Source organism: Eubalaena glacialis, chromosome 19 (genome assembly GCF_028564815.1).
Source record: "Eubalaena glacialis isolate mEubGla1 chromosome 19, mEubGla1.1.hap2.+ XY, whole genome shotgun sequence".
Lineage (NCBI taxonomy): Eukaryota > Metazoa > Chordata > Mammalia > Artiodactyla > Balaenidae > Eubalaena > Eubalaena glacialis.
The window spans coordinates 28,488,693-28,515,336 of NC_083734.1; the positions used below are offsets into that span (position 1 = coordinate 28,488,693).

At 39.2% G+C, this 26,644-nt stretch overlaps 1 protein-coding gene across 1 annotated transcript in view; it reads right to left on the reverse strand.

The window, feature by feature from the left end:
- Positions 1–26,644, reverse strand: part of ANKFN1 (ankyrin repeat and fibronectin type III domain containing 1) — a 138,904-nt gene that overhangs the window by 14,387 nt on the left and 97,873 nt on the right. Inside the window, exons 12-16 of the mRNA XM_061176247.1 lie at positions 21,791–21,957; positions 19,008–19,158; positions 17,270–17,438; positions 7,502–7,668; positions 204–417 (exon numbers count right to left, since the gene is read on the reverse strand). Of these exons, the coding sequence (XP_061032230.1) occupies positions 204–417; positions 7,502–7,668; positions 17,270–17,438; positions 19,008–19,158; positions 21,791–21,957 (868 nt within the window). The remainder of the gene's footprint in view (positions 1–203; positions 418–7,501; positions 7,669–17,269; positions 17,439–19,007; positions 19,159–21,790; positions 21,958–26,644) is intronic.

A 26,644-nucleotide genomic window follows, 5' to 3' on the forward strand; every position in this document is an offset into this window, starting at 1 on the left:
GGAGGTGATCTCAGGTCATTGCCCTAGCTTCCTACCCCTCCCCATTCTGATTTTGTTTCCTCTGTGTTTCTAGACTCTTACCACTGAGCAGTGTTTCCTACTGCTTGCTGGAACTAATGACTTAGCACAGAAGAACCTCATCAGTGGAGACAGGACCAAGAATCTGGTGACTGAAATATAGAACTTTAGATCTTATTGCTTACCACTCACTGCCTTTCTTCTGTGCATCTCTGGGGATGGGGATGGTGATGGAAGACAGTCTATATGTGATGATGTAGAATTGATCTTCTTTAGGTTCTGCTCATCTGAGGGGTCTATCAGCTTAGTGATGGATAAGCCAGAAACTGGTTGTTTGTATCTTGCATAATGTAGAGCATCCATGATCCACCTCATTTCACGCCAAACTTCATCTATTTGCTTTGGGATAAAATGGTAAAAGACATTAATTATCAAACAGGTTTAAAAAGGTTTAAGTTTCCCTGAGAGTTCAAGATGATACATTTTCCACAGTATTGGTTCTGAGCAAGGGTAAAATATTTTCAACATAGGTTTGCTAAACCAGAAAACACCTCTTCTTTATAATCTCTTGTGTCTTGCATGTTTTTACCTGAGAGGTTATTTCATTTAGTGCAAATAGTGGAAGACCTGGATTCCAGCTGGGATCCACAACTTACTGGTTCTGTACCAACCTTTGGCAAATCACTTGACCTTTTCCAGCCTCAGTTGCCTTATTTGTGAAATGTGGACAAGACATTTCCCCTTTTATACCTCACAGGACTGCTGTGATGACTGGGTGAAATGATATATTTGAAGGTCCTTTGTAAAACTGCAGGGTACATTTCTCATACATATGAAGTGTTATTAATTCTCAGCATGTAATGAAATATTACTCATTAGGATATTATGGGGAAGGCATATGATGAAGTCTGAATTTCAGAACAGGTGAAGAAAGGAATGTAGTTTTAGTTCTATGTGAACTAGAAGAACAAAGCATTACTGGAATAAGCAGAGATTCTTGGACCTATTTTAATAAAAATAACTTTTATATATTAAACTTACTTTCTTACATATAAGTGCTTCTAAAGTACAAAACAGCTTAAACAGCGTATTCTTCTAAGTAATTTAAACATCCTTGTAATTTTAGAGTAGCCCATTTGATTTCTGGGTTACCAAGGAGATTTTAACATTTTCATTATAAAGTATAATAGTTGTTACTCAGTTGTAAAAGTCATTCATATTTATGTGTCTATCTCTGTAGATGACAGATATTCTGCCAAATCTTAATAGACACTATCCATAAACTTTCTGGTTATTCTGACTCTCTCCAAGGAGGTTGTTAATGACATTTTTTCATGGGACCCTGGAGCTTGTGATAGGCTTTGCATCTAATTTCACTGGGTGCTTTGAGCAAGCCGTTAACTTCTGACCCATTTACTCAGCTGTAAAAAGAAGAGCTTGTAATGAATGATGTCTAAGTTCCCTTGCAGCTCTGACACTTTATGATTTATTTTTGAAGAACCTTTGGAAAGTTGGTGTCACTCAGTTTCCAGGTAGAAGGTGTTCATTGTATGAATACTACAAGGTTAAGGTCTCTCTGATTGTAGAAGGGCGTATCCAATGTTCTATTTTATTTTCAAAATTCCTTTTTAGGGCCTTAATGTGTACTTAAAGAATACTCTTTAAAGAATCCACAAACCTGGTGCTCCCTCCAACAAACACAGAGTCTGAAATTGTGATAGTCTGTGGTGTTCAGAGTGACAGGCAAGCTTGAGTGAACTAGTGAATGGCACTGCATCATTGGTAGCCATTTTCCCTTGCTTTCTAGTAATGTTCTGTAATGAAAGCATGAAATTGAGCTTCAGGCTTTGTTAAGGCAGTGAGTTGGGCTGAAGGTTCAGCAGTGGCAGGCCCATGAGGAGGCTCTGAACAATGTAAAGAGAGAAATCTGAAGTTCAGGGGGTAAAGCTAAAATGGAAGTCCAAGTCAAGACTTGGACAGATTTCCTTAATGGGATTGTTGCTTTCTTAGCTAGCTTTTATTGATCCTACCTCATGCAGCATACTCTCATCTCAAAGTTTAAGGCACTGCATGACTATGGACAACTTTTAGAGGTCCTGCCAAGGGCAGGTACTGTGCTTTTGTACCTTTAACTTTTGGCTGTGCAAAGCATAGGTACTCAATAAATGATTATTCAGCGAATGAAGGTATGAATGAATGGTTATCTAATTCTTTAGATCTCTGCCCTTGAACAGAGTTATTATGAGGATTAAGTAAGATGATGTAGATGAGTGCACCTTGTAAGCTGTACATTGTTACAAAGTTTTCAGTTGTTACAATGACAGTCATGGTTATTGTAGTGGATGGAATGTGGCCTCCCGAAATACATGTCCACGTCCTAATCCCTGGAATTTGTATTACCTTATATGATAAAAAAGTAAATATTACCTTGTATGGCAAAAGATGTGATTAAGTTAAGGATTTTGACAGGAGGAGTTTATCCTGGATTATCTGGGTGGGCCTTAATTCCAATGACAAATGTCCTCATAAAGACATTCTTATGAGAGTGAGGCAGAGGGAGATGTGGCAGACAGAAGAGAAGGAGGCAGTGTGACCACAGAAGCAGAGATTGAAGTGAGGTGGCCACAAGTCAAGGAATGCCAACTGCCACCAGAAGCTGGAGGAAGCAGAGAACAGATTCTCCCACTCTCCAAAGGGAGTGTGACCCTGCCAACAGCTTGATTTTAGATTTCTGGGCTCCAGAACTGTGAGAGAATAAATTTCTGTTGTTTTAAGCTACCCCGTTTGTGGTAATTTATTACAGCAGCCCTAGGAAATGAATACAATTATTAACAATCTACTTGTTCTCTTTGGATAGATTGCTTTAGCCTTATTGCTGAGGATGGATAGTGAGAGTTAGTGTAGAAATTTAAAAAATTATGTGTAGAAACAATGGTTATTTCTTAATTTTTCTCAGTGATGAAGTGAAGAGGTATTAACTGAAGAAAAATCAAAAACATAGGTACAGGGAAGCCTATGGACTGAGTTTAACAGACTTAGCTAAGTAGCTCTAAAAGAAGTACAATTTTCACCCATTTTTACCTTATACCATTGATCTAAAAATAACTGATAACATAATCCCCCTGATTTTAATGTCCAAATTCAGCTTCTAAAGACTTGCTGACACGTTTTTTAAAAAGAAAGACCATGAACTTACTAGGTCTGTTGGTTAAAAGTTTTGCATCCATTTCTCACCCTGCCCTTTAAAAATTTTGGTTTTCATCCCATAAATGACACCCCTTTCTCTGTACTCAGGCAAGATAATATTTTTATTAAAATGTGAAGGTGATTGGTTTTCTCACAGCACCGTTACAAGGTGCTTGAGGGGATGATAGATGGGCTATATTTAATGAGCTGTGTTTCTGTTACAGCTTAGGAGCATTTGAAGCATTACAGTATATAAATTATAGCCTAATTACCCTTTAGGCTTTAGCAGCTCAGAATATGCCAAGTGCCAAGTCTCGACACTTTGACATTTCTGCTGCATGTGTTGTCTATAAAGGCTGTATACCTTATCTGTGATTTTCTACACCTCCCCTGGCCTAGCCCTTCCCCTTTCTGGCTGCACTCCTTGGCTTCTTTTCCTTACTGTATTTACATAGACTCCCTTGCTGTTTACAATGTTTGGTTTGTGTAGTGCCTTCAACACTGTCTTAGATCTGGAATCATACAAATGCTCTCACAGCTGGCACTTGCCTCTGCAGATTATGGTGTGTGGTGAGCTGAGCTGTGAATGCCAGTGGGTGAATGGCTGCAGCTGGTTTTCATTCTGAGCAAGAGAGATTGAGAAGCCCAGTGTAGATAAGGGGAGAGATGATATTGCATTAACTCTACTCAGTGAAGTCACCCATGTTGGATGGAGCAAGGCAGTCCACTGAAGGCTACGGGTGCAAGGAGATGGTCTGGTTTTAGCCTGGCCAAGAAGTGCTTTTTTGAACCCTTTGGGAATTGGCTTTTATCCAAGTCTACGTTTACCTGGCTGGCTGGAAGAGTATGTAGAGGCCACTCTCAAGTTACCTGCTTTGGGAGACCAGTGCAGGCTAGAACTTTAAAGAATTCCTGGCCTGGCCTGCCTTTATCCATCCCACTTAATAGTGTGATGAAAGGGAAGGAGAAAAAGGCAGTGGAGCCCTAGACTAGGTGAAAAAGAGGAGTGAGGATAGTCATCTGGAAGTAAGAATGGAGCCAGAAACTCTTGGAGTAGTTTGAGACTGTGACAGACTGAAGAAAGTCAGCTTTCTTGTGTTTGAACATAGTGGATTCAGGGGAGCCTTAAGTGGAATAAAGCAGAAATAGAACTTAAGGTATGATTAGAGAAGTGCTTCTCTAAAAATATTTATGGTTGTTAAAGAAGTCATGAAATGTTAGAGCCAAGTAGGTGCTTAAGAAGGCATCTAGTCCAATTCTTTTATTTTATATATGAGGAAATTGAGGCCCCTGGATCAAATGAATTGTCCAGTACTCCAAGGTTTATCAGTAGAAGATTCAGGACTAAAAATGTATGCTAATCGTCTTCTAGTCATTCTTCTTCTTACTCTGTTCCACTATTCCTTACATTGGGTTCAAAAGATAAGCCAATCTTTCGTATTCTCCTCATGCTTCATTCTTCCTTTTCCCACCCCCTTCCCCCTGTCAATGTTCTACTTTTACTGGAAATAAAATAAATGACGTAAATGTTTTGAATTTTTAAATACTACACTCTCAGGTCAAGAAAGCAAGTAAGTTCTTGAAAGGTTTATTTTTTTAGTCTAAGAGTTCACCTAAAATATCTCATTTAGGATGAGAGAAGTAGGATAGGATTTGTCTGCTCACACTTTGCAAGCATATTACGATATCTTCTTCCTGAGTACTTAATAAACCCACAATCTTGCATATCATGTTTTAAAGCATTTTCCCTTCTTATTAATTAATAAATGAATGAATGTATAATTTATTCCATACTTATTATGTGCAGGCACTTTAGTGAATGCTTTACATGCATTACCTTGTTGAATTCTCTCAGTGACACTGAGAGCTAGTACTATTATTATCATCATCCCTGTTTTACAGATGCGGAGATTGAGATTTAGAGAACTTTATTTGCCCAAAGTTCACAGCATTTCCTCATCTTAGGTCCTCATTACTTGCCTGGAGGGTTGCAATAGCTTCGTATCTGGTTTCCCTGCCTTTAGTCTACTTCTCCTTAAATCTAGGAATGATATGTAAATTATTTAATAGCCAATGAGAATGAGTACTTACTATGAACAACCAGTGTGGCCATACCAATGCGAATGAGAGGAATATCCTCCCCTGCTTGAATCTGTCCTAAACATCTGTGAGAGCCTATAACTGACTTTCTCCAAAACTTTGGCCAGGTCCCTATTGCCTGCAGAATCGAGTACAAATATCTTACCATGGCCTTTATTAAAGCCCTTGTGTGATCTGATCTCATTGCTACTTTCATTTTTACCTAATTTCTCACTACTGTCCTTTACTCAGTTTATGCCCCAGCTAATCTTGACTACGCATCATTCCCCAGATACAATTTTTCTGCTCTCTCTGCCTTATCTGTTTATTCTTTTTCTTTGCCTCTTAGTCTATTTCTCCTCACTATAGACTAACCTATCCCTATAGGCCTAGCTCAGGTATCAGTTACATCCTCTATGACAACTTTTTTATACCCACAAATGTAGGTAAATTTTTACTTCTTTGTGTTGGCACAAAACTTTTTTTTTTTTTTTTGTACCTCTCTTTTGGCACCTAACTCATTTTACAAATAGTATTTATACACATTTCTTGTCTACCCTAATGGATTTTAAATGCTTGAAGGTCAGGGACCATGTGTAATTCAACTTTGTGTCTCCCTTACAGTGCCTGACACCTGGGTGTCCAACAAATATTTATTAGATTGACCTGAATATATGTCAAAGTGATATTTATGATGGGGCTATTGCTATTACAGAAGTCCACACTTATCCATGGTTTTGCTTTCTGCAGTTTCGGTAACCATTGGTCAACTGAGATCTGAAAATATTAAATGGAAAATTCCAGATATAAATAATTCATATGTTTTAAATTGCCACTGTTCTGAGAAGTGTGATGAAATCTCCTGTCATTCTGCGCCGTCCTGCCCAGGACGTGAATCATCCCTTTGTCCAGCGTATCCCTCCCATTAGTCACTTAGTAGCCACCTTGGTTATCAGATTGTTGCAATATTGCAGTTCTTGTGTTCAGGTAACCCTTATTTTACTTAATAATGGCCCCGAAGCACAAGACGTAGTGATGCTGGCAATTTGGTTATGGCAAAGAGAAGCCACAAAGTTCTTCCTTGAAGTGAAAAGGTGAAAGTTCTTGACTTAATAAGGAAAGAAAAAAAAATATATGGTGAAGTTGCTAAGATCTGTGGTAGGAATGAATCTTCATTCCGTGAAATTGAAGGAAAAAAAATTCTTTGTAGTTTTGCTGTTGCACCTCAAACTGCAAAAGTTACGGGCACAGTGCATGATAAGTGCTTAGTTAAGACGGAAGAGGCATTAAATTTGCACAATGAGATATTTTGAGAGGGAGAGAGAACATTCGCATAGTTTTTATTATGATATATGGTTATAATTGTTCTATTTTATTATTGTTAATCTCTTACAGTGCCTAATTTGTAAATTAAACTTTAGCATAGGTATGTACGTATAGGAAAAAAATAGTATATATAGGGTTAGATACTATCTGCAGTTTCAGGCATCCACTGGGGGTCTTGGGATGTATCCCCTGAGGTTAAGAGGGGACTACTGTATATTCATTTTGTGAATTGGGTTACTACAGGCATAAAGATCGTAAGATTTGTCCAAGGGATTTAGGGGCAATTTCAGACTAGATCCAAATTCTCTTGTTGAGTAATCAGTACCCCTTTCTCAAGACCCTAAGATGTCACCATAGGGCTTTTCCAGAAAAGACCATGGACAGGGAACACATTTTTTAACCTCTGTAGCTACATATTAAAGTGTCAGTTCTGCCAGAAAGAAGTCCAAAGAATGAGGAATCAGGTCCAGCTGAATTTGGGTTAACATAAACTGATGGGTCATTCTCTTCTCTTTTTCTCTGGGATATTGAATTAATTAATACAGTTTTTCTCTCTGTTGGAATTATCAGTGGGCTACTGGGTAAGGATAATATTCTGATCTCTACTTCTTCTGGCGGTGATTTTTCTCTCCAGTATGGGAGACTACTGCTACCTACCACAGTGGCTGATACAGCTCTTATTAACACAGTGTTTTATCTGTAGCTTTTTCTTAAGCCTTTGTATAAAAGCTCACATTTCCCTGAGCTCCGCATTTTAACCAAATCAACAGGCTGTTTGCACATGGTTGTCTTTAAATTAGCCCAGATTGCTGTTCTTTCTCATGCTTGGTTCTCATCCCCTCCACCATGTCCCTTCTCTCTCCCTTTTACCTCAGAAGAAACAAACTGTTACCTGAATGAAATCTAAAACTTGCTGGTGTCTTTGTTTGGCAGCTGCAACCTCACTGTCTGAGATTGCTTCCCTCAGGGACTGTTGGGTATTCAGAGAATCCAGCTCCACAACAGCAGAAAGGCGGCAATACAGACTAATAAATTTCTCCCTGTAGCTGCAAAAATGAACTGGAAAATGGACAAGCAAAATAAAACATGTTAAGATCTGGTATCAAAATAGAGAAATTCATACCTCAGAGAAAACAAGTTGAATGAAAACATGATTTATTAATCCTATCAGTGGAAAATATTAGGCCATAAATAAATTATAAATGTGCTCTTAAGGGGCCAGTTGTCTGGCTTTAGTCATACAGTATTCCCTTTTAAGGTTTACCAAGTCCTGGTAAGGTATGGGGAAGTGGAGTCGGCTAAAGCTGCAGTTTATGTTCAGCCCCTAAAGTTGGGCTACTACTGGGAGAATAAGTTTGCTTATCACTTTAAAGGAAAAAAAAAAAAAAAGCAAGTAGTAATTTGAAACCTAGTTTTGACTGCCATGTCTGATTTCCAGTATGTATCTTGCATGTTCCTTTCCAAGGCCAGAAGTCCCAGAAGATACAAGGCATGCTTTTCTCAGGGTATGTTTTGTCTTTTGTCTGGCTGGAAAATGTCTGTAAAGACCTAGTATGATGAGTTTTGATTCTTCTTCTGCTTCTCCACTCCTCAGCTCTGCTGGAAGGATGATGGAGCTAATGCTCAATAGACCATTTTTGTCTTCACCTTCCTCTCTTAAAAGATAATGGGCCAGAGGCCAAAGGAAACAGTCTAATCTGGAGGAGGGAGAGAGGAGTGTGGGACTCAGCCTGGTGCAGGCAACCTGAGGTGATCCAATGTTTCACACTTCTCTGACTGGCTCTGATCATATACCATAACTTCAGATTCCAGTAAGATGAGGAAAGCATCCCAATTCAGACTAGTGTAGTACCAGTCTCTTCCTGGCCATTGCTGAGTTTGGAGACTTACTCACCAGGAACCTCACTTACTCTGTGTGCCTCTGACCTGTATCAGTGTGTTTTGTGCTTTGGAAATAGGGCTGTAATAACTCAACAAATCTGTGGAATGGAAACATTTTTATTTTGGCTTCTTTGGTGAGGAATTCTAGGAAGAACATCTAATTACTGTCCTTGGGCCTCTTTGCTGTTGATTCCTGAGACCTAGACCTGGACATTTAGGGAAACGAAAACCACATACCTCAAAATGGGGCATCTGGTCATCTATACACCTTACTGAGGGAGCCCTGCTTTAATGCACATTGAGAGATTTTGTGTACCCTACAATTCCCATCTTACCACTGCCTGCTTCCTTACTTGATTTTCTCTCAGGATGAAACTCAGATGAGTGTAAGGGTAACCTGCTCTGTTTGTGTTTCCTCCTATTGAAGTGGTAGAGAAGAATGGAGTGAGGGCTCCAGTGGCCTATCCTTATTCCAGCTGTGCACCATTTCAAGGCAGTGTTTCTGAATTCAAGTAGTTTTGGTTCTGGGTTTTTTTTTTTCTCTCTGGTGTCAGATCCTTCCTTCTCACTTTCTCTGCTCTAACACTTCCTTGTCTGACAGAAGAACTGATCTCATTAAATGACAAATTATTGAGCTCTTCCCAAATGATCTACTTTTCATGCTTTTCCCTGGTTACAGACCTCTGTAGAGCTCCGTCTTGACTCAGGATAAAATCCAAACATCACTATAAAGCGAGCTCCTTGAGATCTAGGATTTTAATTTATCTTCACTCATATCTTTTGTCATGCAACCACCCTCTACCCTCTGCCTGCATTGACCCTGCACTTTGGTCAAGCTGAACCTACTACAGGTGCTTTTGTGCTTGCATGCTTGTGAATATGCCATTTCCTTCTCCTCCAATACCCTTTTTTTACCAATACCTTCAGGTCAGATTCTTCTGATACTTGAAAATTCCATTTAAATATCTTCTCCTCAGTGAAATCTTCATGGACACCTTTTTCCCTCCAGGCAGAATTAGTTTCTCTCTTTTGTGCTCCTAGACCACTTGTTTCTAAATGTATCAGGACACTGATCCTGCTTTACTGTAATAATGTGTTTACTTGACTGCCTTGGTATTAGACTGTGATTTCTTTGTGGGCAAGAACCGTGTCTCCTATTAATTTTTATTTCCTCAAAACCTGGAACATTATAACTTCTCAGTTAATGTTTATTGACTGAATGAACAACAACAACAAAATGTGCACCCTGATCTGAAGAGAGCAGACCCTTCCTCCAAAGTCTCCTCTTTCCCTCCATCCTCTTTTCTCAAGGTGCTTTTGCTTTTCCTGTTTCAAAAGGTGTACTTCAGGTCTGTGCTATTTACTGGCCGCTCTACAGGAAAGAGTCACCATTACTTTTTAGCTTACTCTTGACCCTTGTAGCTCCCTGAATGTGTCTTTATGCCTTTCAAGGAGGAATTATATCCTGTTTGCACTTGACAGATGTCCTCTCTTGGCTGGAGAGTGAAGAGAGTGAAGTGTCTCACAGTCTGCCTTTCCAAACCAAGTTGTAAAAAAAAAAAAAAAAAAAAAATCAGCTTTTTTCCTTCTTTCTAAAATATGACTGGGAAGATAGTGAGAGGCACTGAAGAATTTCTGTAAAGGAAATACTATCGGTCCCATCTGAATTCTAGAACGCCAGGGTGTCCACAACTTTCTCTTGTTGTGTCTCCTTGTGGTCAGAGCCTTGGATCAGTGGGTGGTCTCACAGTGCCCACACCACCCGTGCCACTCACCACACTGAGCTATGAGGACCTTTCAACGACAAGGTCAGGGCTTCGCTTTCCCGCTCTAGTGGTTTTTATCCAGAGCCTTTAATGTTACTTTAACAAATGTTACTTTAACATAGTCTTTTGTGGTTTAGCAATGATACATTTGGTAGCCATCACTGAGAAGGGGAGGATAGACTGGAAGCTTCTAATTTTTTTCTAATGTGAATCACATGCATTTTACAGGCAAAATGGTATAAGGACACAAAAATGCATTATCCCAGACCACATGATTTGTTATTAATTTACAAACTAAGACTGATTTTCTGTGGTGTTTTCTCTCTCTTTTTTCTGTATAAAATAGTGACAGACTACAATGCCGTTAGCACCGACACTGGAGGTGAGATTAGGAGTATAGTGGAGTGGAAAGTACTCAGGCTTAGGTGTCAGATGAAACTGGATTTGAATCATAGTTCTGCCACTTACTACCGTCATCATAATCGGCATATAACCCCTGGGAGCCTCCGTTTCCTCATATCTAAGACAGGGGTAATAATGCCTACCTAGGATAAAACAACATAATAATAAGCAGTAAAGTGCCCAGCATAGCATGTGGCACATATCAGATATAAAATAAATTTTTGTTCACATCCCTACCACGTCCCCCTGGGAAGAATGAGGCATTTAGTAGGTAGAATATTAGAATGGGATTGAGATTAGAATATTCTTCCTAAAGATCTCTAACTCAATAAAGTCCTAATCAATCGGGGCCGTGTAGCCTAGTTTGGAAGCTAAGGAACCAACAAGATTACCTCCTAGGGTCAGTTTAGTTCCGTGATTCTTTGCCAAGGTGTCAGAAGGAACCTGGGCATAAGATGCCTCTCTACAGATTCCTGGTAGTGAATGAGTTGATGTTGGAGTTCAGGAATGGTACCCTAAATCATGAAAAATGGGCATTAGGAATGAGGGTTGAGACCGTGCCATTTCTTATAAGCCTGTGGCCTGGATTCCATTAGGCTCAATGCCTGGATATCCCACAGGCACCTCAAACAAAACTCATCATTTGTCAAACTGAACTAACTCATCATCTCTCCCCTCCCCCCAAACCTGTTCCTCCCCTCTTATTTCCTGTTTTGGTAGATGGCAGCATTATCCATTTCAGCACCCTATTCAGACTCTCTGGCTCCTCCATCTTGCTCTCCAACCACATTAAATCAGTCACAAAGTCCTATTGATTTTAACTTCTAAATTCCTCTTGCCTCTGCCTTCTCTTCTGTACCCCTGCTGTGGCAGTCTTGGTTTGAGTTCTTATCATTGCCCACCTGGGCCAGTCTCTTAACTGTCTCATTGCCTCTAGCCTCAGTCCTTTTTTTGTTTTCCTGCAATCCACAGAGTTGCTAAAACCTAGTAAGACCATATTATTCATTTTCTTAAAATCTTTTAAAAGACTCCTCTTTGCCTATAGGATAAAATCTAACCGCTTTAGGATGGCCTAGCCCTTTGTGATTTTTACTTTTTTTTAATTTTAGTTTTATCTTCTGTCACTCTTCCTCAGATGCCTTAAGCATCTTTCACAATGAACTACTAAGAGTGTACTTAATTGAGCTGCATTTTCCCACGTCTCCAAGCCTTTGTGCATGCTATTCCTTCTGCTTAAAATGATTTTCCTTTTCTACCTTTTCTTTCCTTTTCTGAATGTTTATTTATACTTCAGGGTCTATCTCAAATATTATCTCTGTAAGAAAGGATTAGGTGTCTTTCCTCTGAAATTCAACAACCTACATCTTACAGCAGGATTTTCTTTGCATTGGGACTATTGGTGTAGATGTCTATATCCTCCACTGGATTCTAGACTTCTGGTGGGCAGATTGTGTCCTATTAATGTCTATATGTCCAGCCCCAGCACAGTACTTTGCATACAGTGGAAACTCAGTGAATATTTGTTGAATGAAGGATGCAGCCAAGCACTGAAGTATGAAATATATACCAGGCTTCAAACTGTTTCTAGAAAATGTCCCCAGTTTCTTAATCTTGCTAGTCAAGTCAGTTGGAATCATAGAGCCAAGGAAATTGATAAAAGTCAACTTTCTTCTTCATAGGCCTGCTCTCAATTGTGACTGCCCACAGGGTCAGGGCAGGGTGACCTTCTCAGTGTAGGCTAGGCAAATCCTCAAGAGACCATATCACTGAACAGAGTTTCTAAGGGCTTTTCCTTTCATTTCTGGGAACAGCATACATAGTGATCCTTGTTGTTCCCTAGGCACATACTTTATTACTGCAGAGGAGTGCTATCCTGCTTCTATCCAAAGGGTCGGGGAGTATCAGCTCTCACTCTGTGGAGGGGGAGTGGGTCTGCAATTGTACCACTTTGCCTCAGCTCAACCCTGCTTATAGAGGTCTCACAGCATCCTCCTGTATGATGGTCTCTCTCTTTCCCCAACAAGTAATCCTATGAAGGAACATCCTGTGGGTCTTCCTCAGCCTAGTCTTTACTCCAGGAGACAGAGGGCTAAGCTCCTTTATCATTTTGTCCTTGCTAGATCTAGTTTGTGCTGGAATAGGCACAGATACAGTTTTCCATAGCTGGTTAGCAAGTTATTTATGATTCACTCGGGCCACTGGCAGGAACATGGTCAGTGTGCCAAATCTCAGATCTTTTCGTTGTATAAGGGATGACTTATACAAGTCAGACTGAAATGTAGTATAACACTTTATTCTGTTATAGGGAGCATATTCCCATAATTTGCACTTTTCAAGTTTTCTTAGAACTCTTATGTTGTTACTACAATTTTCTGAGTTCTGATTGAATTTTCAACAACATTCTCTTTCTCAGGAATGCTTAGTGTATCTATTGACCTTTTACTATGGACCTGTCTATGGAATATAGAAGTCCCTACCTATACAAAAACAAGCAAAAATTGCTTAGGTCTTTCTTCGAGGGGCCTAGGCCCACTGTAGCAAGCTCTTAGGAGTTCCTGTAGACGGTATTATTAAGTGCTTGCAGGCTGATGTCTGATGGAGGAAGTAACTGATAATCTGCCTCTTTGGAAGCTCTGATTGCTTGGAAATAAGAGAGTTTATCATGGTTCTTACTAAGGCCCAGTAGTACTTAAAAAATTGTTGCTGGTGGTGCTAAAGTACAATAAGCATAGTACTAGAGTATATTAATTTCCTGATACTGGCAATATTTCCTCCTGATCCCTAGAAAAGACTAATAGGATTGTGTATGCCAGTGGAAACAAGCCCAATCAAGTGGTCTTTTCTGGAAACTTACATGGCCTTCATTAATCAGCTGGGTCACCAATGATATGGTAACAACGGAGAACCAGTAGGGTAAGAAGTTATGTTTTACTCTAGGAAAAAATAACATCTTAAAGTCAGGAACTGTTGAGATCCAGGCTTTGATCTATAGCCTGGTTTTCACAGGGGAAGGATAGTACCTGATGGTCTTATAGTGCTTTTAGTATTAAGAAGAGGTAAGACGGTTCAAAGAGATAGACACTGTTGGATTCTATTCCTTTGCTAACCACAACCCTAGTTTTCTAAGTTCCTAAAACGTCTTTTTCTCTGTGTTCTAGGCAGTACTGCTTCAAGTGTGGTCCACGGATTGGCAGCTTCAGTATCAGCTGAAAGCTTGTTGGAAATGCAAATTCTCCAGCCCCTACTGACTCAGGATTTCTGGAGTGGGACTCCAAGAATCGATTTTAACTAGCTCTCTAAGTGTTTCTTATGTACATTAAAGTTTGAGAAGCACTGTTCTAGGGTATCATATCCTGAAGTATGTTTTCTGTGGGTTTTTAATAGGTGCCATGCCCAAAATGGTTCTAGTTGTTGTCAAATGAATTTGGAAAATGTTGGGTTAAACAAAGTTAAACTTTTTATTTTTTTGTGGGGAGGACTACCAGATTCTGCAGAGCTTTTAATATGTTACTCGACTACTCAAAAATCTCCATTGTATTTCCAACACACTTAAAGTAAAATCCAAAGTCCTTATCATGATCTATGAAGCCGTGCATGATCTGGCCACTGCTGATCTTCTGATATCGTTTCCTATCTTTGTTGCTCTTGCTTACTATATTCCACCTACACTGATGTCTTAGCCAGGCACACTCCTACTGTAAGGCCTTTGCACTTGCTGTTTTCATTGCATGGAAATCTTGCATCTCTGCTCAAATGTATCTTCTTCAGAGAGGCCTTCCCAGGTCGTCCTATACAAAATTGTAGTTCCTGTCACTGCACTCCAGTCCTTTATCCTGATTTATTTTTCTTCATAGCTCTCACTACTGTCTGACATTTACAATATCAATGTTTGTTGATTAGTTTACCATTTGTTTCCCCCACTGGACTGTTATTAGCTCCATGAGGAGTTTGTTCATTGCTGATACTTCAATACCTGGAATGGTGCCTGGCACATAGTAGGTTACTTAAATATTTATTGATGAATTAGTGAACAAATGAGTGAAGAGAGGAAATTGTAGAATAGAGAGTAACAGCAGTAGGATAAAGTGTGGTTGCCCAAGAATAGTGTGTGAGCCTCCCAGAAAGCAAGATAGAGAGGATACGATACTTGCAGGGCTTGGTCCTCCGGGTCTTGAGAGTCAAGTCAAGTCACTATTATGACTGATACTAAATCACTGATCATTCCATTCCCTACTGAGGCATGGGGAAATGAATCTCATGTATTTTGCCTGTAATCATGGAACAGTAATGACCATTTCACACAGAGTGGACTCCCAGTTGGCTCTCCAATGAAGTATTTTCTTTAGTTCTTTTCTCTCTCATTTATCTATCCCTGGGAAATCATTCACTTTCATGGCTTCAGCTGTTATCAGTAGACATTGGCCAAATTTCTGTGTTTGGTACCCAACTTTGTCTCCTGCATTTTTACTGCCAGTTGTATATGTCTACTTGGATGTTGAATTAGCACCTACAGACTCAAGATATTCAGAGCTAAAAGTATCATATTCTTCCCCAAAGCATTTTCTTCTCTGATTTCCTTATGTACGTCTGGTTAATGGCAGCAATATCCTCACAGTCGTTGAAACTAAAAACCACGGGGGTATTCTAGAAGTCTCTAAACTTTGCCTTTTCTCATTCAAACAGTTGTCCAGTCTTGTCGATTACTTCCAGTGTTTCTTACATCTGTGTTTGTTCCCTTCTTTTGTTTTGTGTCTATCTTAACACTGGAGTATTATAATAACCTCTGAACTATCTTCCCAACCCGGCTTTCAATCCATCTTAAGCAGATTCCTCAGCCTGACTCTTAACAGTACTGCCCAGTATGGCTACAGCTTGTCCATACAGCTTTATGTCTACTATTTCCTCAGTTCATTTCTCAGATCTAGCCAAACTGGACCACTTGTTCTTTTTCTGATTCTTTCTGAGTTCTTCTGTTCTTACGTCTTTGCTCATTCTGCTCCCTCTGACAAAAAAAGCTTTCATTATCCATGTTTATTAGCATCCTGTCCATTCTTTAACACCCATATCAAATATCCCCTCTCCAAGATGGCTTTTTGATACCTTCTTTGAGAAAATGTGCTTTCATTTCTTTTTTCAATATCACTTAACGCATAAGATTTTGGCACATTATACATCATTTAAAAATTAACTCATGTTCTTATTTTACTCCTACCACTGTACTAAAAAGCCCCTTGAGGGCAGAGCCTTTGTCTTAACTCATCTCTTAATCTCCACAGTAGGTACCTAATGTGCATGTAGCGACTTGAATTGAAATACCCTGACTCAAAGTATGTTTTGTAATAGCGGTTCAGTTATATCATAGACTAAAAATGTTCATTGGATGGGGAACTCATTAAATGGTCACATTCACTTTCAGGCATTTTGGGATTGGTATGGCCAATATTATTAATGATTTGGCACAGAAGAGGTACAAGAAGGTTAAATGATTGCCAGTGCCACACAATAGAGGACCCAGTACTCTCAAGTCCCAGTCTGCAAGTCTGATTCAGGCTTCCCTTTATAACTCTCCCTCCTCTGGAAATAGCAATTGCTGTTCATCAGCTTTTGGGCATGTAAACTGCTTGGAGCAAGGGAAACTGGGAGACTTTATCCATTTATCCTCAAGAGATAAATTCAGATTCAGATGCCCAGGTCTCAGAATGAGACATCAGGCAGTTGCCTTGTCTGTTTCTAAATCTGGTGGCTGGGGAGCAGTCCAAAGAGAGTCTGCCTCCATTCCACCCACCCAGTCACTCACACTCCCACAAATCCTGCAATCCATTTGAACTGACGGAACTCTTGTTAGTTGCCTCTTATTGGCCTGTTACAAAATGAAGCATGGGGAAGAGACAAAGCTTCCCTATTCACATTTTCAGTGGGCAGCAGGGGTCTCTGCAAAAATAGAGAACCTGGGGCCCAGGCTATTCATTTTTGAAAGTTAGGACAAGATCTTCCACCATTCAGAATCCCACATTATAATCACAGTATTGCATCCTGGGAGACCCTGTCAACTTCTCAAATGGTCTGCTAGAAATTGAGTCTATTTAATAAATTAGCACTACTTATAGACTTTTTTCCCCTTTAAAGTGATACATACTTTACATTTTAATTTCAGTATTTTTTTTCCCATTTGGAGGAAAGAGGGGGTGGGGAGGGGGGAAGAGAGAAGAAAGAAAGAAAGAAGGAAAGAAAAGAAAAGGAAAGAAAAGAAAAAAAAAAGAAGGGAGGAAGAAAGAGAAGGGGCAGTGCTTTTCATGAAAACATTAGTTCTTGTATTTATGTTTTAGGAAAGCAAAGGGGAGGCAAGAACTGCAGCCTGATAACTGAACTTTCTGTTTAGAAGTCCCTCCTGTCCATTGGGCCTTAGCTAGGTTTCAGTAATTATTGCTCAGGCACATAGTTTTGGAGCTTTGCTTTCTCTCAGACTTGTACACAGTTCTAGGAAGGGTTGTTGCCAAAGCCGTCATGTGATTTATTGACCCTCCACTGGGACAAGGGGGAACAGATATAACTTTGTGATTTTATTATAAGGAGGCTGGGTTAATATTTCTAGGTGAAACAAGCTACTATACCAAGTTCAAACATCTGAAGAGGGAGGTTAAGAAACCCTGAGTGTGGGGTGTAAGGATTATTCTGTCCTGGGGCTGTACAGACGTCGTCTGAGGCAGGGAGCAGGAGAAGAAAGGACACATTGTGACCCATTTCCAACACCTCCTGTGTGTAGAGGCGGAAGTTCCTTGCCTGCAGAGGGACACGCGCGGAGGAAAAATAGGAGAGTTACAACATGGCACTTACATAAACAACACCAAACTGGCATAAAACATCTAACAAAATTACACAACTTCAAGCTTGGAATTTTTATACAACATAAATATTAGGGTTCAGTCCATTTAATAATGCTATATAAAATCGAGATTTAAAGCAGTAATGTTCCACATAAACTCTGAAAACAACATTTATGCTTCTTATAAAAGCAGAAAATGATTGCATTCTGTGGGCTTTTCAAAATGATGAATATAATTACATGAAGCAACAAAAATGGATTGAATTAAAAATCTACTAGTTTCAATTTAAGTTGGTTAAGGGGGGAAAATGTAGTTTCTGGCCAAGGACTGAGAAAATTTTACAAGTATCCAAAAAAAAAAAAAAAAGTATGTACTCTTAGGCAGTTAGGCAGCCTTCTCCCAACATGTATACGTAGCCCAAGAGTCACCAGTGAAATATGAGCTGCTTCAAACTTTCTAAGCCCCAGAAACCCTTTAATGGTATCTACTGTTGCAAGTTGAGCTGGTATTTTTTTTCCTCCTCCCGAGTACATGGCCACCCCCAGAATAATCGAGTTGCTCCTCTAGTGCCTTTATAGCATCTTGTGCAATTTATTCTTCATCAGTGTTGGCTGTTTTGGACTAGGCTTGCAATATTGACTTGTAATCAGAGCAGTACCCCAATGGAAGAACACTCTCGGATAGACTCTTGCCTCCATGGGTCAGAGGCCAATTCATAGTTGTCTTTCTTAAAGACAACTTTTGTTATTTAAAGAGAGCCAGTCACTCCTGTTGCAGTCTTCCTGTTTGCAGGCTAAACTTGGTTTATTTTCTGTGTGTATAGGAATAGTAGTGTGTGTGTGTGTTGAGTGGGGAGAGATGGTGAATGTAGGTCAAAAAAAAAAAAGAATCTAACCTAATGCTACATGATGTTAGCTTACTAGACAGAACCTAATAAACTTTTACTCTTCTCTTCTGTGCCTACAGGGTTTTTTTTTTTTTTTGAAGTTGCTTATTAGTGGAGGTAAGATTTGCACATCTTGATTTAGACAAGACAAGTGATTTTGACAGCAAATTTTCTGTTTGTGGAAAGATAGCATGGCATAACCTTGGCCACTGCTCTAGACTTAGACTACCAATAGTCTTCTGTTCTTAAGTAAATTATTTGCAAATCTAACCATACACTTATTTATTTATTTATTTGTTTATTTATTTATTCCCCTTGCTTCCTGCTATCCTGAAGCTGAGACTTGATGTCTTTCAAGGTGGGTTAGCCAATTATTTTTCCTTGTTTAACCAAACCACAGTGAAGTGGGCTCTGGGAACTTTGGAAGACGTCAACATGGAGGAGCTAGAGAAAAGGTACAGAAGTGCAGTCTGTGTCCACTTATAGGCATCAAATTGAAAATGTGCATGTATGTGCAAAGTGGTATGTAAATAAATGAACAAAATATGTATACATATATTTTTTTACCTCTTGAGTTTTACCCCATAATGCAGTTTCCATGAGCCATAAAAAGAAGATAAAAATGCTAAAGACTAGTACCTGGTGTAGAGGTATATTGATCTGCTTAAGGAGAGCTTTCACTGCCATCTGGAGCTCGTAGAAGAACAATTGCATGGGGCAGTCAGAAGTATGATCCACACTTTCCATAGATTCAGAGCCAGAAAGCTTTTGGACCAATTCCCACTCCTCTCTGTATGTTGAGTCAAGTTAAAATTAGAAATATAACAAAAGTTCAGAACACAGCTCAGAACATTTTTACTGCATATGTCCAGAACCTGAATAACCAATTTTTGGTGGTTAAAACTTGATGCAATTCTTGAAATTTGAACTTTTTTACCACCCAAATGGAGTTTAAAACGAACTCTTTCTAACTTAAGCTTATTTCACCTATCAAACCACATACACCTCAGAACAGCAGGTCTGATTTGTAATGAATCAGTTTTTGAGATTGGAGCTTTGAAATATTTTGTAATAATTTCCTGTCTTCATTTTTCTTTTCCTGAAGATCCCCTGTAAGTTCTAAGACCCTACATTTTACCACAGGGGCATCTGCTGGTTAATTCAGCAGTTGGGTAACCACAGGACTCTGGTCCAGCTCAGGCAAGAAACCACATGGCACGTTTCAACCCTGGCCTGTTGTGATCGTGGGTACTATTTTGGTTTCCTTCCCCTTCCAAAAGCTTGAGGAGAATCACAAACAGGAACAGCAGACAATTCCAATAAAAGGAACCAGGGGACACACACCACTGCTTCCATCCTCCTTTCAAACCAGTCATCTGTGTCTTTATTCTGCATGCTCTACAATCCTTCCTACTGAACTTTTCCAAATGTCCTGCAGAAGGGAAGGGAAAAGAATGGTGGTGGGAGGAAAGCACATCTGGTTTGTCCCCCAAAAGCTGCTCTTCAAAAGGATCTTGAAAAGATCAAGGTAAATGCCTCTTGGGCAACATTGTTTCCACAGGTATTTTAGCACAAATCTCTAAACACATTCAGTTGGCACATTTTCTAACTCTGCAGGGAGCAACAATGTGCTCTCAGGAGCAGGCTAGAGAGGAAAGGAAAGCCCTCCTGTTTTGGGATGGAAAGACAGGAGGTGCTAACATATGTTCCCACCCTCATGAAAATCCTCTGAGGGCTCTCCCTGATGGGTTATACTCACTGGGGCTCCAAGCGATGAGCCAGAAAATGAAATTGATTGTGACATGAGCTTTTCATCAGAATACACTCTCTTTTAACCAGCTACCCTCTTAGAAAAGTTTGTTTTCATGGTATCAGTTTCATTTCAATTCCCACACTGGAAAAGACTATGGAAAAATCTACCCTTTGTCTCAATAAGAGGAAAAAAAAAAAGAAAATTAAATCCTGCTTCAATCTGGGCATACTGTTGGCCTCACAAATAATTGAAATCTTTGAGAACCTGCTTGGGAACTATATCTTTTCTTCCGTCACTGATACTGAACTAAATGAGGGGTTCTGACTAGCACAAGTATGCACAAAATCTAAAGGACCACATTGCTAAAATATTATCTGTAATCAAACTAGAAAATAAATTACCAGGAAGAATACCATGAAACATCTACCACTAATCAGTTTAGTCTTTAAGGATGAGGGAGATGGAACTGGCAGAGGGAAGGCTACTGGAGTCTTTTGTAAAAATGAAACTTGGATCCTTGGCAAATGGAAATTAGTTGGTACAACCACTAAAAGATAGAGTCTAAACCTTTAAGATACAAATCTAGAAAATGGATGAAAGTAACCATTGCAAAATCAACCCACAAATGAGCCTCTTGGGAAGGACTGAGATAACTAATGCTGATTGTAGAAGTGGCCACCAGATGGCAGACTTAAGTCTAGGTGTAGTTGGTAAGTGAAAGAAGAGAGTATGGCAGCTAGTGAGTTCTCTGAAGAGACCATCATCATCATCATCTCCTTCATTGTCACCAAGTAGTATTTAATAAACATTGTGAGATACTCTAGTTAAAAAGTTCTTCTCACTTTAGGGATCAGATTTTAAATGACCAAATCAGAGTCTCCTTTGGTTAAGCAAATCTGTAGGTGCAGCTAGAGCCTGAGGATCTAAATTGTACACTGAAGCTTGACAAACTCTTTTTCAAGTTCTTTTTCTTTTCTTATCTGTTCTTTATTTTCCTTTTCTTTTTGTGTTGAACACAGTTCAGTTCATTTTAGTAGACTTTCAGAGGTGTACTAGAGGGCTAGTGGTAAAGCTGAGTCAGATTTCCAAGATCTGGCAACTTTTCCAAAGTTAACGGTAATTCACCATAATGCCAAATCATAGAGCAATTTCCAGAAGGTCAGGCCTTGTTCTTTTCTTCCCTAGAGAACCATAAAGAGTGTAGGAAACATACCAAGTCCTTTGGCCAGGGGGTTGGGGTGGGGGGAATGAGGGTAGGGAGGGTCCTTTAAGGTTAAGGGGAGACCAGTTACTCTACTAGAACCCATTTACACCAGTGATTTTTTTAAATGCGACTTTTTAGGTTGTGGAGAAAAGATACTGGAAATAGCAGTGCTGAAAGAAAAGGACATCTATTCATTAACCTGAATGTCAGTGGTTGCATAGAGGAAAGTGAAAGGATAGTGTCCCCTTTAAATGGGCCCACTCCTTCCACCAATCAATACCACAAGCCCTCCTTATCCTAATGTTAAAACTGAGCTATGCCTTTGCCCCAGTGTGCTGGCCCCTGAGGACCTCTCATCGTAGAAACTTCACTCAGAAGTAACATTTCAGTTTCCTTCTGGCACATCAAACCCATCACTTAGCCATTGTTTCATCGTGAGGAAAATCTAAACTCCTCACAACTTACTTGGAAACGTTATTGTTCTCACGGATCTTCACATGGCAGAGAATGTTAGGCAACTTTTGGGTAACAAGAACTTTGATTTGATCCACAGAGCTACATAGCTTTAGGTAACCCAGATATAATCCAGGAGAGAGACGCTGATGACTCCTTTTGTGATAGGAGAGAATATCCTGTAGGAGGAAAAACAAAACAAAAAACACATTAAAAGGCAATCTCTTTTCATTTCTTAGGTACACCATGTCATGAATTAAAGGAGCTGTAGCTAAGTAATTAGTGAGAAACCTTGGATACCACCATGAATGTTGAGAATGTGTTGGTGGTACAGCCAGTCTTACCTTCAGGAGAATTAGCCTCCAAGTCAGGTACTCAGCCATTAATATATTCTGCATGCTTACTTTCCTCAGATTTCTGTTCCACGAATAGGTGTGTGGGTTGTGATTGGGAATGGTTTGGTGGTGGTGGAGGCAGATACTAAAGAAAAATAGAATTCGTAATTTCTGCCCTTGGAGGGTTTATTGTTTAGCTGGGGGAAAACAAATTGCAAGTGTAAAAACTGACAAAGCAGTATAGGAAACCTCATTATTTCAGGATAATTGGTGTCAGGAAAAGGATCAAAATTTTATAGTAAGTAGAAAAAAAAGGATTTGATTGATTTGTTATCTTGAAAAATGAAACAAGCAATAGCAATAGATTTATTTATCTTATTAACATTCGAGTTACAATCACTAATTCTGAGAATGAAGAGAGAATCAAGTATTGATTCTTGGGTTAACATTTTAGACTAAATTGTATGATAGCTGAAATGCTGTTCCTAATGTTTGACTTTCACAATGTGATCATGAAGAGGATAATTTTTGCAAGAGTATTTGAAGGCTCCATATATTTTTTTCCCTTGCATTAAAAAAATTTGATATTCAGGTCATTCTCTTATAAAATCCTTGTTCATTGTGTGGTCTTCAGTTGTTAACTGGCCTACCATTGCTAGATTCTCAATTGTCAGTAACTTTGCATGTGATTTGATTAGCCTCCATGTCATCTTCATCAGCTTCGCAAAATTCTGTATCTTTTACAAGATTTAAAAATTTACCTTGTAATAGATTTGCACTGCATTTGCATTGTATTGTCACATCACAATATTCCATAGGCAGCGGAGACTGAATGAAGTTGGTGCAATAGGAAGTGCCAACCTAGTTAAGCACAGAGGGATGTTTGAGTGGAGTTTTGTTTTCTATGTGGTCAGTTTTCTAGTGAACTATTAAGGTTGTGACTTTTGCTTCTCTATACGACTGCAGGAACTCAGGTAATAAATACTTGGTAATACAGACACTCCCTCTCCCATATATCAGTAGGTAAGACTTTTTATACATTTGGGCAGTGTAGGGGTGAAACAGAGTAGGAGTGATGACTCAGGAAACTGATTATAGGGGAAGGATTTCTATAGGCCAGAGTTTAGCCTAGCTTTCAAAGGGGGTAAAAAAGAGGGAATCAACTCTACCACTAAATGTAGGGAAGGCAAAAGAGAAGAGGAAAAAAAAGTTTAAACTTACATAGAACTCAGTATGGAACAGAAAGGTATGAGGTCTTCCTTGACAGTATACTCTGAAGAAATGACCCCTCCTCTGTAGAATTAACCATCTGTGACATCTAACATATGCTATTGTGTATTGTCTCCTTTGTCCCGTCCTTATCAAACATATTGAGTTCCAGGTACTATAGGAGACATTGGGGTTTCAGGTGAACCTTATGTGATCCCTGCTTTTGAAGAGGTCAAGAAAGGCAGATGAGTAAAGGAATGATCACAATATACCGAAACCAGTTTATAATAGAGACAACGTAGGCATACAGAGGAAGGAGTACTTAACTTATATTTTTCTTCTTTCATGTTCTTTTCTTGAACTAGACTATGAAATTAATGGCAGGGCTTTTTTTTTTTTTTTTTTTTAATTGCTTTGTCTCCTTAGTGCCCAGTACTGTTTCTGTATGTAATAGGTTTGCAACATGTGGAAATCAGGCCTTGTCCCTAAAACAGAATGTATGAGAATAGCAGAAGAGGGACAAAATAAGAATGGTCACAATTGGAAGGAAGACATAACTAGCATGTATAGAAAAGCAAAGACTAAATAACTTTTAAGATATTTGGCAAAGAAATAGACGAGAAAAATTTGACTTCACGATTAAGAAGGAAGGAATTCTTATTAATATAAGGAGATTGATAAGGCTGAATTTTTTCATCTTGTCTCTTCAGAACACATCGCAGATAACTAGTTGACTAGAGGAAGTTCAGTCAAGGTGAAATTTTGAGAAATGAACAGGTAATCAAAGAGAGAGAAACAGTTAATGAGAGAAGGAAAAATGCAAGTATTTAATCAGCAGAATTTGACGATATGCACCCTAGGGGTGCTTGCTGTACAAGCAGACGTGGCCACAAACCCACAGGTCATTATTTTTGAGAAGTGATGGAGAACTGGAAAAGTCCCTAAAGACTGGAAAAGGGCAAATATGCCTATCTTTGAAACAGGAAGGGGAGAAACACAGAATGACGCTAGTAATTAAAGACCACCAACTTATAGATCTTTGGGAAAAATGAGAACAAACCATCAGTCAATCAATTTGCAGTCACCTAGGAAACCCTGAGACACTAAATAGGAGTCAACATGGTTTTGTGATGGGCAAATCATACAGACAACTTTAATTTCTAATAGCAAAAGAACAAGATCCATAGACCAGGGAGTTGTCTCCAGTATAATCTGTTTCACTAGATAATCTGGGAAAAGTATTAATAGATTCTTGACCACATGATTTTAATAAGCTGAATATCAGGGTTGAAGATTTGTGGATGATGGGGATAGTATGGCAATAGTAGGACATATTGAGTGATGGCCCAGTAGAGACTGGTCCTGAGAGCCAGTTGGTTCATCATGTTTATTGATGTTCCAGACAAAGAAATGAAGAATGCGTGTATCAAATTTGTGGGTCCCAAATTTGGTGTGGTTTTGATTTTCTGGAAAATAGTAATAAAGCTCTGAATGAACTTATGCATTGGAAAAATAAGCCTATCATAATTAGGGTTGAAACGTAATAAGAAAATGTGCTTGTAAAGACCCAAACCCAAGAGTACAAATATAGAATGGGTATGAGTATAAGAAAAAACATGTGGGGGTCAGAACTGACCGCAAATAGAATGTGAGTTAGGAACATACTGTGGTTATGTAAAAAACAACACCATTCTGGGATGGAGTCATTCACTCTTTCATTCAATTTTTTTAAAGACTATTACTGAGCATCTACTATGTGTTTTCCTGCCTTTACATAGTCATTTACCCTTCATTAGTCAGAATGTTTTTGGAGCCTGAGAAATGCATGGGAGGAGAAAGAAGCTGTCCTATTCACATAATCTGAGGTACATTAGAAAGGCCTCCTAAGCCAAATCAAATGCCTGTGGGTTTATATATTGCCTGATTTGACCTCTAACCTGCATTTCTAGTCTCTACTTCCACTACAGTCCTCTTGTGTCTCTTATCTCCAGCTAAAATGGATTGCTTTTTCCTTCCTCATACATAGCCTAATCTCTCTTTGATTCTTTGTTGGTTCATGAATTCACTCATTCTACCAACTTTTATCGAGCACCTACTGTGTATCAGGCATTATGCTAGGATGTCAGTGACATCAAGATGAATAGGACATGATCCTTCTTTTCATGGAACTCATATTTCAGTTTGTGAGAGAGACGTGTGAGCAAGTTTTTCTTAACCCAGTATGATAAAGGTTGTGTAAGGTCCATGGTGGACCCAAGGGAGGGTGGGATCTACTTTTCCAGCTTTTACCTTAATTTTTTGTACCATGCCCTCTATTTAATTTAATTCTCTATTTAATTAATTCCTTCCGTCCTCCCAGTTTTTTGTACCATGCCCTCTATTTCATTTAATTCTCTATTTAATTAATTCCTTCCTTCCTCCCTTCTTTCCTCTCTTCCTTTCTTCTTCCCTCCCCTCTTCCTTTCTTCTCCCTCCTCCCTGTCTTTCTCTCTCTTTTTCTTTTTTTCTCCACCTGGTAAACTTAACTTACCCTTCATGGCTCAGCCAAATGTCACCTCTTCTACAACGCCTTCCCGGATATTTCCAGGTAGAATTAATACTTGCTTTGTCTGTGTTTTCATAGTACACTGTTTGTGCTGCTAGCAGGTTCTGGTTTAATTCTGCCTTGTATTACCTTGATTTGTGTACAAATCTGTCTCCCTCCCTTGACTGAACTTGAAAGAAAGGACCTTGAGTTATTCATTTGTTTTTCCTATAGCACCTAGAAGAGTTCCTGGCACCTAGCTGGTGCTGAAAAAATGTTTATTAACTATGAAGTGAGAGGCCCAGAGGTAGTGGGGGTCTGGGGCTGAACCTTTGGGAGAGAATATGTTGTGTTGGTGCAGTGACCAGGAGGGTATACCCTTCTTCGCTTCATTGATCAGATATCCTAAGAGCTTGTTAGAGGAACAATATGTAGTTGCTTCTCCAGTAACTACAGGGCTTTTGTTTTGTTGGATAGGGTATGGAAGCTGAATTGTCCAGGGTTAGCAGAGGTCATAAAATGGTGGCCTGTGGCCCAAGATTATATAGGCTGCCAAGAATGTAAATTTTCTGAATTATTTTCTAACTTTTAAAAATAAAGAGATTTTATCCAAAACTCTGGACTTTCAACTTCTTTTTAAAAATTGAAAAATATTTCAACACTGGGACCACTTTCTTCCATTGCAATTAGCTGAGGCTGAATAGGGCTGTTCTTTAGATGAGACAACGGCTCTTCAGATTACTATAGTTTTTGTTACTTCCACTTTTTTTTATATTGAGATATAACTCACATACCATA